General features: G+C 41.0%; 3 protein-coding genes across 3 annotated transcripts; all 3 read right to left on the bottom strand.

Moving 5' to 3' along the window:
* Positions 1-427: 427 nt before the first annotated feature.
* On the bottom strand, positions 428-1,728 carry LOC129111928 (claudin-10-like). The gene is made up of 5 exons (XM_054624090.1): positions 1,497-1,728; positions 1,157-1,318; positions 982-1,063; positions 769-876; positions 428-611 (listed from the first exon to the last, which is right to left on the bottom strand). The coding sequence occupies exons 1-5, from the start codon at positions 1,726-1,728 to the stop codon at positions 428-430; spliced, it is 768 nt and encodes a 255-aa protein (XP_054480065.1).
* Positions 1,729-4,714: 2,986 nt separating this feature from the next.
* cldn10e (claudin 10e) lies at positions 4,715-7,642 on the bottom strand. Its single transcript, XM_054624089.1, has 5 exons — positions 7,411-7,642; positions 7,164-7,325; positions 6,572-6,653; positions 6,357-6,470; positions 4,715-5,141 (listed from the first exon to the last, which is right to left on the bottom strand). The coding sequence occupies exons 1-5, from the start codon at positions 7,640-7,642 to the stop codon at positions 4,715-4,717; spliced, it is 1,017 nt and encodes a 338-aa protein (XP_054480064.1).
* A 3,756-nt stretch (positions 7,643-11,398) lies between these two features.
* On the bottom strand, positions 11,399-14,547 carry LOC129111933 (claudin-10-like). The gene is made up of 4 exons (XM_054624096.1): positions 14,328-14,547; positions 13,152-13,313; positions 12,925-13,006; positions 11,399-11,528 (listed from the first exon to the last, which is right to left on the bottom strand). The coding sequence occupies exons 1-4, from the start codon at positions 14,545-14,547 to the stop codon at positions 11,399-11,401; spliced, it is 594 nt and encodes a 197-aa protein (XP_054480071.1).
* Positions 14,548-16,141: the final 1,594 nt, after the last annotated feature.

Here is a 16,141-nt window from a genome sequence, read left to right on the forward strand (position 1 = left end):
AATATGCATTTGTGTAGAGTAAGACGAAAAGATAGACACCACACATGACTGTGCGCAAGATATAAAGCTGGAGCCTGCAGCTTCTTAGCTTAGCATAGTTTAGTTTAGCTTAAAGAGTCGGCGTAGGGGTAAACAACTAGCCTAGCCCTGTCTAAACTTACACAAACAAATTATAACGTGTTGATAAGTGAGCTTTAGAGGTGCAAGAAGTCAGATTTTGCTATCCTCTGTTGGAGCCATGCTAGTTTGCCCCTACTTCCAGTCTTTATGCTAAGCTAAGCTAACCCAATGCTGTCTGTTGCTTCCAATTGAACGTCACTACACAACAGTGGTATTGATCTTCTCATCTCGTTCTGGGCAAGAAAGTAAATAAATATATTTCCCAAAATGTCAAACCATTCCTTTTAAAGTCTTTTAAGTCACTTTCTCAGACAAAGCTGTCCCTGTTGAAGGTCAGTCTGGTCCCCGTTGCTGCTCTGCTCGCTCTGCTCTTCCTGCCCTCATAAAACAGCGGCGGCCCCAGATTCACTCTGGACGACGAGCCGGGCAGCATGTAGGTCCGTCTGGTTCGGGCGGTGGCGTAAGTGGCCGGCCTCCGTGGCCTTGAGGAACTGTTGACATCATTGAAACCAGAGATGTATGGTGGAGTTATTTAGCTACATTTTTACTTCCCATGCTGTTTTTCAGGCTTTGATGTGGTACACATTGGTCATAAATATAGAGGCAATACCAGTGTTTAAGTAAAATAAAAACAGATTGTATACTCACGTTTTTGGGAGACCTTCTTTTCCAGAGAAGTAAGTCAGCACTGTCCCTCCAGAGAGGAGAAGGATGGAGCCTCCCCAGCCAATGAAAACTGCAGCTCCAATTTCAAATCTGAGCAGCAAGTGTTAAGGTATTTTAAGAGTTACGGTTAGTTTAATCCTGATTCTAAACATCACCTGTAATAATAATAATCATACTGCTAAAAAAAGTACTCACTTCTGTGCCCTGAAATTTTGGTCCAAGAATTCTGTTATGACTCTGTTGGCCCACCATGAGTAGGTGATCATACCGCAGAACCCTAACAGAAAATAGACCCTACTTTAAACATATTGTGCTTAATAGACTAAAAAGTTTAATTCTCTAAAACATCAAGGGCTAGATATTTGTTTACCTGAAACCAGGTAGGTTATACCGCCGGCGAAGGTCACCCTGGCGTTGGCAATCTCTGATCCGCCTATTTTGGTGCATTTCATCCCGACGAGTGTGAGGACGCCTCCGAAGAAACCGGTGATGACGGAACAGACGGCGAGCGCTCTGCAGGCGTGTAGGAACACTGAAAGAAGGCAGGTGAAACCGGAATACACCCTTGAGTTTTAAAAAATGTATGAAAATGATATATTTATTATTTGGAAATAAGAGAGTGGAGGCTATGCTTATTTTTTCTTAAGTCAAGGAGAGGGTACAAAGAAAACATCCATAACGATGCTTTTTTAATCATTTTTGTGTCCTACCAGGCAGGGCCAGCATGGAGGGGTAATCCTTGCAGTCGGACACCCCCGTGGTGTCCGAGACGCAGTCCCTCCACAGGTTGGAGTAGTAGTTGGAGGTGGTCAGCACGATGGTGCCAACCTCGGAGAAGGTCCAGTACTCCGTGGGAAGGGTGGAGCACACCAGGACCCATCCACACAGGCAGGACACGAAGCTGCCGATCTCCATGTACATCACCACCGTCCAGTATTTCATGGTGAGTCCTCGGGTAGTAAAACTATCAAGATGTGTTAAATATAGAGAGTAACGTTCAAGTTTGGATAACTTCTCACCGTGGGAATCCGGACTGAGCTCTTCCTCTGTGTCATTGCTGATGGGGAGTTGTTGGACCGGCAGTGTTGTGATGTCATCTTATCTTTTAGAAGGTTTTGCCTAGTAAGCATCCTTCACGTTCCCAGCACTCGGGTGAAGGATTAGTTCTCTCTGGATCATGCTACCATTCTAGTTTACTGTTTTGTTCCTCACTGTTGAATCAACCATTTTTCATTACTTTATTCAAATACATTTTCTTCTTTTCTACCTCAAAACAATTGAAGGGGTAAACGTATACCAACAACTGGATTTGCACATGTGAAGGTGATCAAACTCAGAAATTACCACAATGTATAATAATTGTATTATTATTATTATTTGTATGGGCTCTACATGAACAAATACATGTTCCTTTTGAGCAAGCACACCAATGTCTAAGTCAGGGCTCCTTTTGTGGGTTTATTTTTGTAGATACATAGCTGATTTTTTTTAGGCTAGTATTAGACTTGACATTATGGGCTGAGCCTGAGGACACAATGTCATGTTCTCAGTATTGTGTCTGTGAATTTCTGAATACTTATTTTTTATGGTTTTTAAAGTTAGTTATTGATATATAATATAAAATAATAATGTATTTCTAATTGTACTATTTCATGTACTAATCATTTAATCCCGTGAGTGAGTGAGCGCCTCTGTGTCTGTCCACAGATAATCTCACATTCTGATATTTCGGGTGCCCAGTTGTTGCTGGTTGCGGTGACTCACACAGACAAAAAAAACGTTTTATTTCCCGTTTTATACTGCCAATTACTACTCCTAACCGGCCCCTATCTAAAGTTGAAGCCTAAATAAAAACGCTTGAACTGGACAATTTAAATTAATCTGTAGCGTTACACAAACACAACAGAAGCCGTATTGTAAGAAGACACGTTTCTGGGTTCATTTGACCTTTTCGATGGTCCACAGATGTGTTCTTTCTTCTTGTCTTTCACTGATAAAGTTCACCATAGCATGTCTGCTGCAGAGAGAGATTTGTATTCGGTGAGAAACAACAGGAAGCTAAAATTATTGAATTAAATGGTATGCTAACGAACCTTTTAAGGTGGTTAACTCTGCATGCAGTTGCAGAGTGAACTGTTCAGCCAATTAGAATGAGGAAACTCGCCACCAGGGCCAATGTATAGGGGGGCTCAAATTGCATAACTGAGGACAAAAACTGTCCAAATTGGCTAATAATATCTTGAGGGTGCTTCAAAAAGCCATGCATTACCTCAGTTTTGATGGATCTGCTTTGCTGTGTAAAAAAAGCTGCAGCCACTCTGTTTATGTATAAACAATAGCCAGCCACAACTGAAACGCCTGCATGAGGGAAAGCTGATAACACACAAGGGGAAAAAAACAGAAAAAACCAGTGAGTAGACAGAAACCTGTTGAGACATTTTATTTCACAGTCTAGTTTACTCTCCTATTAGATCTTTTCAGCCCATGATATCAAGTAATATTACCACAACTACACAAATACATTGAGTATGACTGACAGATATTTAGCACCTTAAAGTGGCAGTCCATTCATTTAAGCAGCAGAGGCTGAGATAATCTGAAACACAGGACACTACATTTCCCATACTGCAACTCGATAGCTTCTTTCATGAGTCCCTCTCTGCTTTCTATATTCCTTCGTCTTTCTAACTCCATTGCCCAGTTTGTAACCTGGGCTTTCTGTTAAAAAAAATAAAATAAATTATCAAGCCAATCATAGATGACCCTGATGACATCGTCAGGGTTATTGTTTTAAAACATTGCAAAGCTTCCCCAGAGCCACTGAAGATATAAATAACAGTTTACAAAAAAGTTAAAAACAGATATGAATTTACTCAGTTTTATTAAAAATAATGTAAGTAACACGTGTCCCATCAATAAAGAAATTCCTTAAAGTTATACAGTAATGCAATGGAAGGACTTTCTTTTTCTTTTTCATAATTTGTATGTCCTTTTCATAATTATTATCAATTATCCAAAAATGTATTTCAGCACACTTATTTCCAACGTCATTCATCATGAGATTGCGTTGTACGTTTGGTTACACCATTGCCAAGTTTTAATTCATTTCTCACCATATCCAAAGTTGTTTAGAAATTGTTAGCACTACAAAATAAAAGTGTATAATCTGCAAATGAATCAACATGAAATTAAAAAAATGTATAACCATTAATTTCAGTGGAGACAATTTCTCGCTGCAGTTTGCGGAGCATCAGGTGCATTCTTCCGTTTGTTTCTTCTAACTCTTATTTTCTCACCTCCAGTGTTCCATATCAAGGGTGCATCCCCAAATTGGCCCAGCCCAGCATGCAGAGCAGCAGACCCAGGAACTGAGCCCCTGTCCTCCATATCCTTCAGTAAGGTAAATGGAAGACTTGAGATGTTTAAACATCACAGATGTTGAAAAGTAGAACCAATATTGGCGGATGTGAAGGTCTTGAATGCCTCCTACCTTGTAAAGGAAGTAGTCCACCAAACATTTAAGAAAATAAAAGCCAGATTAAAGCTGTAGATCCAGTCCTTTTACAGCGGCTGCTTGTGTTTTTGTGTGAAGGTTTGAATAACAGCAAAGCAGACACTGTTTACTGACTTTTATTTCTTGTTTTGAATGGCTACACAAGGGTTGCCAGCTCTATTAGAAATGGATGTGTGGCTCAGTTATGAGTAATATTTAATGGATTTATATATTATGTCTAGTTGTGACATATTAAAGATGATAAACATGAAGGACAGGCAGCGCACAAGACAGTTCAGTGAAGATCAGTCATGTGATATTTTATAGAAAACACATTGCTTTCACCACAGATTTATAAATTGAATAGAAAAGCATCAGAACATCCATCCGTCGTATATATTAATATTTGTCCATCACATAATGACTCGCCTTAAATCAAATATAAGAGTTTTTGATGAACGGCCTTGTCCCACTCCTTGAGCTGCCTGACAACGACGACACTGTCCGGCTGCTGCCGCTGCTCCTCGACTCGGACAAAGTTGATGCGCTGGACATCGACGAGACGACGGACTCCGACCCCGAACTCATCCCCACTGACCCCGACCCCGAACTCATCCCCACTGACCCCGAAGACCTGGTGGTTCTCCCGGTCCTGGACGAGAGCGCTGACCTGGCCGTGCGTCCGGATTTTGACGTGCGTCCCGACCTGGAGGAGATGCCCGACAGGTCCGAGCGCTCAGACTTGGACGACAGCTCGGACACGGAGGACAGTTTGGTCTTGGAGGAGATCTCGGACGGTGTGGGCGGAGCCGTGGCCAACTTGTTTTGCTCGGGGTCTGGCAGTGCCTGGATGTTGATCACCCTGAAGAGAGAAAACACATTAGCCAAGTTTTCATAGCCAAGTTTTTCATATTTTATTTGTTCAGTTTGTTGTTTTTGTCATTTTTGCCCAATATGAAGAAATGCTGCTTCAATGCCACCTCCATACTTAGCATTTAGCTTAAAGCAGCTTGTTAATAGCACTTTGGTTTCTTTGTTCTTTGTTCTTCTTTGTTTGTAGTCTGAGAAGTATTGACCAATCACTTTTGAGCAGGCTTTGAATGAATTCAGAGGGCTAAAGAGTCTGAACAGATTTGCCAAAATACAATATTAGAACCCACCCGCTGTCGTCTGAACAAGATTAGGCTTTTTATTGGCTAGAAAATAAACTGTTAACTGAGTGTAAACTTGCTACATGTAAAACAATCCGGTTGTAGACATTCTCAACTCCGTTCTCGCATCTTAAGTTGCTAATCAGACTTTAAACAATGACCAAAGCACGGAAGTGAAAGTCCCTTGAGGCCCCAGAGGCTAAATCAGACAGTTAGCCCATGGGTTGACAGATTGGTCCAAAGGTAACAAAATACACCCTTTTAAGCTCTAAATTTAATTGTAAAAACTCTTAATTTCTTAGCAGAGACTTGACTCACTTGAGTTAATGAGCTCTAGAGCTGCTGGTAGGATGATAATGTTAATGTACAGACATGAGTGCTATCAGTTTTCTCATCTAACTCTTTGCAAAAGAGCAAATTCCCCAAAATTGTCAAACTGTTCCTTTAAGGTTCTGTGTGAATGCCAAGTTGACTGTCAGCCAAGATAAAGTGTAAGGTCAAGTGGTCAATCAAACCAGATATCTGACATAAAAAAGATCAATACTTTCTCCTTTATGTACTGTAACATCTGCTTACCAGGTTGTGTCTCTTTCACTTTATCAGCAGCACAGTGTTTTTAAACTTCATACATGAGTGTAAGAGGAGACTGCTGATCCACAGCATGCAGATTTTTCTTCAATCACATAACCAGGAAAAGCTGTTAAACACCAGACATCCTCTGCTTGTTTACATCAATGGCTTAAGGGTTACAGTACATGTTGAGAGGGGGTGTACCCACAATGCACATCTGCTCTCTCCTACTTTCAAACAACTCAGAAACGAACACAGCCTCATGCATTCTAGATGAGTCATGCCACATGAGCACTCTGGTGTTTATAAAGGAAGTGGAGATGGGAGTCATGTCTCAACATGTGTTCTGCACTCACGTTGTCTCTCCTCCGCAGAGCGGCTTGCACACAGACCACACGTAGAAGAAACCGCCAGTCATTTGAAAGGCTGAGCCGACCCAGCCGAGGAACATCGGGGTGCCGAGGTCGAACCTGTTGGTGTTGAAACCGAGAGCCAGTGTGAGATTTAAAGGCTTAGGTTTTATCAGAGAGATTTTTGCAGTAACGGGTTACTTTTAAGCCTTTTATCTTACCTCAGTCCGTCAAAGTCAGGGTTGAAATATTCCACTGAGACATACTGCGCATAAACAGCATAGCCACATGTGGACAGGAAACCTGAAGAGAAATCATGTGGAGGCTTAAGACATTAGAAATTAGTTATGATAGATAGATAGATGTGTATATATATATATATATATAGCTTAGATACTTGTGCCAGAGACTGATCAAAGATTAAAATAGATGGCTAACAAATATGTGCATATATGAACAATAGGTTGATACTTATAAAGTGTAAAAGAAGTAATACTGACACCAACGCAAAAAATAAAAAATATTATATTGCGCAGAAAATAATATTGTGCATGATAATGATATTGAAAATAGTGTAATTGTGCACAATGTTGAAAAAAGTAACATTGCACATCACATAGTTATATTGTTGTCATTGTCCTGTGTTTCTGCTGTCATTCCTGCAGAAGGGGTTTCTAAAATATGTTGCCACCCCCCAAAAAAAGGGAATCTGCTTTGCTGTTGTGCTGGTACACCTGTCCGTCCCTTTAATGGCATTAGATTTACAAGCAAGTCCATGTGAAGAGGAGAATGTGTATTAAAACGAGACATTACCGCTGACTATATGGCACCAAGCCCCGGCGTAGATCTTCTTGTACTTGGACCGGTCTTTCCCCCCAACGAAGGTGCACTCCATGCCCAGCAGGCTGAGCACAAACCCCAGCATGCCCAGGGAGAGAGCCGCCATCAGCAGGCCTCGCACTATCTGGATGTGGCCTAGAGTCACACAGTAAGACGTAAATGAGAGTCTAGATATCAGTGGAGACACATTGTTGTTTTTTAATAAAAATGCGGTACCTACCCTCCACAGACCAGAGCATGGGGTAGTCGTAGCAGTTGCTGACAGCAGTTGAGTCTGTAAAGCAGGATCTCCACAGGCTGGACCAGTACCAGGCCACCTTGATGATGGAGGAGCCCCCCATGCCCCCGATGGAGCTGATCTTCCAGCCCTCCATGGCCATGGTGCAGGCCACGAAGATCCAGCCCAAAACGGTCATCAGGAACCCCCAAATCTGGACCACGCGGATCTTCATCTGTCGTGAGTTGATCTCCTTATCTAGATTTTCAGATTTCTAATCCCTGATAACGCATCCACAGTCCAATGTTGATGCTTTTCTTATCCCTTTTTTGTCTCGTTTTCACATGGTAGTCCCTTATTCAAGCAGAAGACATGTAAACATCCTGAGCGTCAACTTTTCATCCAAATTCAAACAAGAAGTGGAAGAGGCCTCCTGCTCAGCTGCTCGTCCCGGGAAAAAGAGAGCACCGAGTGCATCACAGGTACAAATCAGGGGGGTGCTGTTGTTTTTCCAGGTATTGCTTCACATGTGGGTGAGAGACAACCGTCGCTCAGGTTCCCATGGGCCTCAGTCGAGAGTTGTCAAGTTTGAATCTGGACTGAGAGTGCTCACCTAAGCATTTATCTCAGATTACCAGAGCAGCCTCATGCCCCCATTGGACTTTCCCTCATGTGCAGAAACCATTTAAAAGAAGGACGATCTGTTTATGGCATCAAACCAGACATTATATCTTATTGCATAGTTTTCGAAAAATAATTAGCATTTAAAAAAACTTGGGATTTTTTGAAACCAAGGAATATGAATAAAGACCTCATTAAAGGGGTATTCCAGCAATTTTGTATTGCACTTCCAAAAAATTGTGGAAGCAGGCTTTCTGTTGAAAAAGTTCAAATGAAGCCCAAGCTGAGACCATGATGACATCATCAGGGTTATTTTCTCAGACTTTAAAGTGGCAGTTAAAATTGGAGCGCCTTTTGCCACAGTCATGTGACTTCTACAGTTCTACAAAATATGTGGCCAGTGCTTAGATACAAGAGGGCTTAAAATCAAATTCTTAAACTTTGATTGGTTTGCTCAAAAGTGGGCGTGGCTTCTCAAATACAGTGCATGACAGAGCTTTAATGAGTAATGGAGCTGTTGACGACTGTATGACTCCACCCACTAGGATATTTCTGCTCAATGCTTCAAAAAATGTTTTAGATGATGGGCGTTGCCCAAATGTTAATTTCGATTTAATGCAGTTGTTTACACGCCCCCAAATTCATGATGAGTCATCAAAAGTTTAAATATTCTACGGGAAGAGAGAATAAATACAAATATTTTGGCTTTTAACAAGCGATAACTAACAGGCAGAATTTTTATTTTTTTTATATCACTGTGTCTTTGAAATGCAAACAATCAAGCGTGATTAAAATAAATTGATGAATCACAAATATCTCTTGAGTTCATATGTACATATAACATCCTTCTTTTTTAATTTTAGCATACATACAATATATTTTAAATGATATCACTTTAGACCAGATTTGACCAAAAAGAAGTACATTTCATGTTCCATGAATTATGTAATTTCACTGCTGATACGACCTAAGCTGCTGGAAGCATCATTCTCGATTTTGCCTCAGGCTTTAAGCTGCTAGTCATTTACTTATTAGACCTCACTGTGCTGTGGATTCTAATTAGAGTTAAATCTGAGGTAATGAGAATCAGGGGGAGTGATGACTGTTCGGCGGCGATGAAAGAGCTCCTCTTTGTTTCCCAGTCCTCTCGGCTTATGACAAAGTTATTGGTAGTGGTGAGGAGATATTGGGAACGGTGGGGCGCTGGGTAATGTGTTTGGTGAGGGTGGCTTTGATAAGCTTTACTTAGCATGACACTGGGAAAAATAATGAACAAAGGGATGCTTATGTGACCTGAGCTGCACTTGGCTTTATAGAAGGTGCAGCAAATATGAACACAAATTTAACTATTTCACATTTTGAAGTTTCTTCAGATCTGTTAAACATTAAATACGCATTAATACTGCTCTCTGGTGGTGTGATTGCAGTAATGGCTCTGCACCTTCAAACGTCCTTGCTTGCTGCTGCAATGACCACCATCCCATCGGAGATCAATGAGTAGGTCAGTGGTTTCTAACCTTTTTTGTTACCCCCTAATACAAAGTAATGTCTTTTTGCAAAACCTCATGTTTTATTTTGAGTATAAAACGACACTATCCACATAATAGGCAAGCATTTTCCTATTTATTAAATCCTTGGCAACAGTTCACTACACTCTTGGATGTTTCGGGCGTGTACTAGTAGTGTGCATTTTATCCCTTGTTTTGTCAAACTAAACAGTATTTCACAGGAAAATAAGATTGTAAAGGTGACAGAATTATCTGCAAAATAAACAACTAAATTTGGAATTTACAACGTGCAGACAATCATAGTCTCCGTCAAAATGAATTGTAAAAACTTTGGTGATCCCCTCTACCTTTCTTTTAGCTCCATCATCAGGTCAAAATTTTGATTTGTCCAACACTATGGTTTGTGACCCAACACCCATTCAAAACTAATGAACTTCCCATCAGCCTCATCTGTACTTTGAGTTAAGTGCAAATTCATTCACCACGCTAATACACTGAACTACTCATTGTACCTGCTAAACAACTGCTGACATTAGCATTTAGCTCAAAGCACAGCTGTTCCTCAGTTCAGCCTGATAGAGAAAAAAAAAGTTATAGAATAATACGAAATATAAACATATATATATTTTTTTTTTAATTTACTTCCTGGGTATTCATCTCACTACTGTTTAGATTAATCTAAGACCCAACTTTTTAAGAGAACACACTGAAATCCAAGGGTGCTTCACAGTTTATATCATTTTATTTTTGTTTCAGGATGTCAGAATAATTTGCCGTGAGATATTAACTATTCCGAGCGGTCATTTATTTTGAAAAGAAAATCATTTAAAAAGTACAAGGAGTTTGATATAATGCATTTGCGTTTTTTTTACATCCCTGTATGTAACGCAGACATTAGACAATACAATACCGCCATTATATCAGAGCGAGTTCTGCAGAGCCCAGGACACCTGACACTTGTTAACGGATGTAAGGCACCAGAAAGCACCGGGGCAACTGCTCTCTGCCAGCTGGTTCAAGTATCCAACCTCTGGGCCAGGAGGTTTTGCGTAACATAGCCTGGGGTTCCTATTGATAATAATTCCTAGGTGGAGATGGATGGCTGATATGAGGGGCAAGCCTCCGGGTGGGCCTCATACTCTGCAGAGCAATCTCTCTGGGGGGGTCAGATGAGACCTTGTGACCCTTGGAGGTCAGATCAGTCCAGGCACAGACCCCCAAGAAAGGCCTTCTGCTTGAGAATTATTAACTGAGAGTGTTCTCTATTTCCTTGACAGCGACAAGAGAAGATTAACTGGAATTACATCTTAGCTACGCAGGTTTTAAAAAGTTATCTATTTTTTTATTTTTTATTATTACTGTCACATTTACAGATTTTTTCAAACCAGCATGCTTAAACTGTGTCAAGTAGTCTAAAAACAACAGATTTCAATGATATTACCTTTTTGTGTAAAAATATCCCAAAAAACATGTTTACAATGCTTTAAAATGTGTTTCCCTTAAACATTGGGAAATGTTTAAGGCCAATCCAATTGGCCTTTGAATCAATGATTATAAAACAGATATTGAATATGTCTCCAGTCTCTATTTGAGACAAAAAGGAAAGGCAAGCTCAGTGAAGGTGACCGGAGAGTTTGAACTCTGGTTTGTGCCAAATCAAATTTCCTGCCCTAAAAAAAAACAAGCTTATCGGCACTGACAGAAATGTCCCCAAAAAGTAGCCAAACTCATAGTCGCATCTGGCAACTTCAAATCAATAGGATGTGTAAACTGACACATGAATTACACTCTCTGGATATTATGTTCATGGAAACAAAAGTTCATAAAAATGAATGGAGTCCTTTGCAATGTCCAATCCAATGTCACACATAGGCATTTCTTCCAAACTGCCTCGACGGCTCTCCTGGTTCTTTGTGGAGGCTGTTGACTGTCTTGCTGTGCTTGTTGCGTGCTGTAACAAACGACACAGCTCCGGCGTACGAGTATTCAGCTCTGCAAAGAGACAAAAAAAAGAAGGAAGAAGGATAAGCAATGAGGCTCTAAAAGAACATAATTTAAAAGTAGGGCTCTAATAGATAATAAAACCTGTTAAACAGTAAAAGAGCGCCAAATCTTGCTTAATTTTAAATGCAAAAAACGCAAACCCTTTGCATCAAACTTCTTCTAGCTTTTTACTTTTTCAAATATTTTCTTTTCAAAATAAATGACTGCTCACAATAGCTATCCTTAAAGTGTCATTTGAAGACAATCCATCTTATCATTTCTGAATTGTCTATGGAATGTCTTTGGTGTATTCTGACACACTTAAATAGAAATACAATGATAACAACTGTGAAGCACCCTTCAATTTCACAATGTGTTCCCAAACTAAGGGTCGGGACTCCAATGAGGGATCACCCAGGTAGTAAATAAGAAAAACAAAACAGTTAAACCAAGTTGTATTTATATTTCAAATTATTCTATAAACCTTGCTTTTTTTTACAGCTTTGCAGCTCTGTAAGGTACAGCTATATACTAACATCAGCATGCTAACATGCTCACAACGACGACGCTAACCATGTTCACTATCTAAAGCCTCTTCCGCACATGGTTTCCAGTATATTACTGGGTTAACCCTTCAGGGATTTTAGTTTTGCAGGTAAGCATTCTAACGTTTGCTAATGAACACTTAAGCATGTACAGCTAAGTTTTGCGGGTATTTGTTCATATTTTGGAAGTAAATTAAAACATTTACCACACGGCTAGTGTTGCTAAAAACAGATGCGTTGATCCAAATAATCGAGACGTTATTTAAAGTACGGCTGCCATGACAAAGTGCTAAGCCATCGAATTTCTGGAAACTATGTTTGATGCAACATTTCCCCTATAGTTACCCTCAGCCAAGGTGACTTTCCCTTGGAAAATGTCCTTATTACTCGAATGTAACAAAGGAAACATTCAGTCTTCAACGGCAACATTACTTATCAAAATGAAGATCATACAACCTGCCCTGTAGGTTCAGCAATTACGACACGAGATGTTGAGAGAGATTACTGGATGTTTTCGTCTCTCCGTTTGCAGTTAAAGTCATTATTTAAATTGCTTGATTGAGTTGGCAGTTTAGAGTCTGCCCAAATCAGATTTCCCCTAAGCCCCTTGTTGCTGATGACAGACGTGGGATCACATTGTTAGCATCCATCATGTTAGCAACTCGCCTGGCACTGGAGCCCTCGGACATGGAGAGGCAGAAGATAAGTCCCCCCAGGATGCACAGCACAGATCCAGCCCAGCCGATGAACAGAGCTGCTCCCAGCTCAAACCTGGAGGGTTGAAGTGCAGGGAGGAAAAAGAAAGGAAGACATTAATGTCTGGACATCCTTTCATCTAAATGTTAATCCTCAATACTTACTTCTGGGCAACAAAGAAGGGGTCAAAGAAGTCGGTTGTGACCCTGTGAGCATATATGGAGCATGCAGTCATGCAGCAGAGGCCTGTGAAGAGAATTAAGAGGATTTCTACCTCCCAAATTGGACTGAAATCAAAGCAGAAATAACTGATAGTGTCATCCATTTGAACACTAATTTAGCTCAAAGTTAAACAGCTTCCTGAAATGCAGCACAGTGCCATGGGTTGTACCGCTGAGGACGAAGTGGAAGCCCGAGAGGACGGTCAGGCGAGCCTTGGTGGTCTCCGAGCCTCCTATTTTGGTACACTTCATTCCTACCAAGGCCAAGATGGCACCAAAGAACCCCAGAATTACGGCGGCGATCATCAGACCCCGACACACCTGGATGTAGGCTTCATGATGGAGACAGAGAATAGGAGAGCGTGCTTTAAACTAGTGTTTCCAAAACAATTAGAATTTCACTTATTTTAAACAATTTTAGGGGAAGAGTTGAAAGTATTCAACTAATTGTAAAGGAGTAGCTCAGCATTTGACACGCTTGTTCACTTTGATGCAGAGGGTTAGATGAGTAGATTGCACAGTCTGTATGCTAAATGTGATGCCACAGCCAGCAGCTGTTTATCTTAGCTTAGCATCACAACTGGAAACTGGGGGAAACAGCTAGCTGGACTTGAAACTTAAAAATCACAAGCTAAGCTAACAGTCTCCTACCTGTAGCTCCATATTAAGCATACAGATATAGGTTGGTGGTATCTATCTTCTCATCTAAATCCCAGCACTAAAGTGAAAAAGCATTTTTTTTAGTTATTTTACTTATTTTAGGTCAGCAAAGGTGAAAGAATCTAGCATTTCACAAGAAAAAAAGCTTTGAAATGTGCCAATCTTAACAGATGTTTTTTATAATTTAGTATGCCCTCACATTTATCATTAGAAATCAAGGGCTTGAAGGATAAGGACAGAAAGTACATTTCCTTTTCTTAACAGTAAGACAACAGATAAGATGTGGTATCTTTGACATTGTAATGAAAGTATACAAGCAACATCTTTCCTTATTATTACTGGCAAATAATAGGAAGAGACAAGTGACCTCTGTATGACTCTATGACTTTCTCAGATTGCTTCATTCGAACATTAGGAGGCTTCATCATTCCAGCTAAGCTCCATCACTGAAATATGTGTCTGGTGGCCTTTAACTTTAAATGTTGTGGTTGTTTGTGGCCTGAAGTCAGTCATAAAAGGAAATATCAAGTTCCAAAAGCAGTGTTGGTCATTCAGCCCCAAACAAAACCCAGGTGTTTTGAGCATCAGTGCCTCGGTCAGATGAATATATCTCTGCCGCCTGACCTCAGAAAGACAACATTGCACACTGCTACAGCAACAACAACCCGGGTCATCTCTCAACTCACCGTCCAGCGCCAGCATCGAAGGGAAGTCCTTGCAGTTGGACACGCCGGTGGAGTCGGTCACACACGTTTTCCAAAGGTTAGACCAGAAGGTGGCTGTGGTGATGACCGTCCCGTCCACAGAGGACACCTTCCAGTAGTCTATCGGCAGAGTGGACGCCACCAGGATCCACCCGGAGATGGTCAGGACAAAGGCAACGATCTCTGTTGCCATGTTGCCCATTTTCTTTTTTCCCCTTGGAGGTCCCAAATGGGACACAGGACCGAGATCTTTCCCTCAGAAGTTTTCACGGAGTTGAGGTGGAGGAGGATCGGCCCCCGGGGACAGGTGCGTTTTAGCCGTCCTGGAGACTTTTGCTTCTCCTCCACCTGCCAAGCATCTACGCCCGAGAGCCGATGCTCTTAAAGTGCATATCGTTCGCTGACCCAGAAATCGGTTGCTGAATAGTGTGTGTGTGTGTGTGTGTGTGTGTGTGTGTGTGTGTGTGTGTGTGTGTGTGTGTGTGTGTGTGTGTGTGTGTGTGTGTGTGTGTGTGTGTGTGTGTGTGTGTGTGTGTGTGTGTGTGTGTGTGTGTGTGTGTGTGTGTGTGTGTGGTGGGAGGCGCACACGCTGGTCATCACTCCACACGGTGTGCGTAGGGTCTGCAAGGGGATCTGCAGGAGGAGGAAGTCTTTAATTGGAAGGATCTGAAAAGTCCTTGACAGAGAGGGAACACAAGATGAGGAGCAGAGATAGGAGAGTTTTGTACGGTGGATTGACAGAATGGATGAATGATGTGTGTGTTTTTTTTTTTATATCTGAGCTGTGGATTCTTATCACAATGCTGCACTATAATTTAGCAATCCAGCAGCAGCACTATATAACAAGCAGTGCAACTAGTTGGAATATTATTCCATACTGGTTTTGTAGCATTACAGCTCCATCAAGTGGCAGAAAGGAGAGGATGAATTAAGCTGTCTGGAAGGCCATTTCCTCTTTTCCTTGCTTCATAGCAAACTGAATAACATTGCCTGCAATTCTAATCTAGTACAGAACTGCTTAGCATTAGCATGGTAGCTTTGTGCCCAGTCTCACTCTAAGGATTATTTTTGCTGCCTTTATGACTCTCCTCCTGTGCAAAGTTTAACCATTTGATATTGTCCTTTCACTTTTGACCACAGTGGTCACGAAAAGTTAACATAATTCAATTAAATTTATTTTGTATTGCCCAAAATCACAAATTTGCCTCAGAGGGCTTTACAATCTGGACACATACGACATCCTCTGTCCCGTGACCCTCAGAGAAACCCTCAGAGAAACTCCCCTTAAAAAGAAAAACTTCACATTCAGTCTTGCTCACTCTGTACAGAGTGCTAAACAATGAGTATTGGAACTTGGAAATGAGTCAGCTGTTTGCTCTTGGACAGCTCATATCATAGTTAATGTTTTTTTTATGGGTTTTTGGTTCAATGCCAGAAATATGGTCTATGGTTACCACAAGCTGAGGAGATTTGAACGTTTTGTTCTACGCCACAAAGAAGTCAGCAAATGCCCCTCGTGAGGATTTTGAAGCTTTTACGTGTCTTTAAAAAGCAGGTTTCTAACAAGTGGCTAAATGAGACTACTAGATGTCATATGAAGATCTGTCCGCCTTTACAGCCTGGTTGTGTCTCATGTGACCGTGGTGTCGTTTTTTTTATAGCCTAGTGTTAGCTTTTGATTTTTTTAAAAAACATAAAAGTGGAGCTAATTTGTGAAGATTCTCTTGCTGAACAAAATGTTTAAGTATTATAAACTTGTGTTTGCCACAGAGCAAAAGAAACATTTCCATTTGCAT

The sequence above is a fragment of the Anoplopoma fimbria genome, chromosome 22, assembly GCF_027596085.1.
Source record: "Anoplopoma fimbria isolate UVic2021 breed Golden Eagle Sablefish chromosome 22, Afim_UVic_2022, whole genome shotgun sequence".
NCBI lineage: Eukaryota > Metazoa > Chordata > Actinopteri > Perciformes > Anoplopomatidae > Anoplopoma > Anoplopoma fimbria.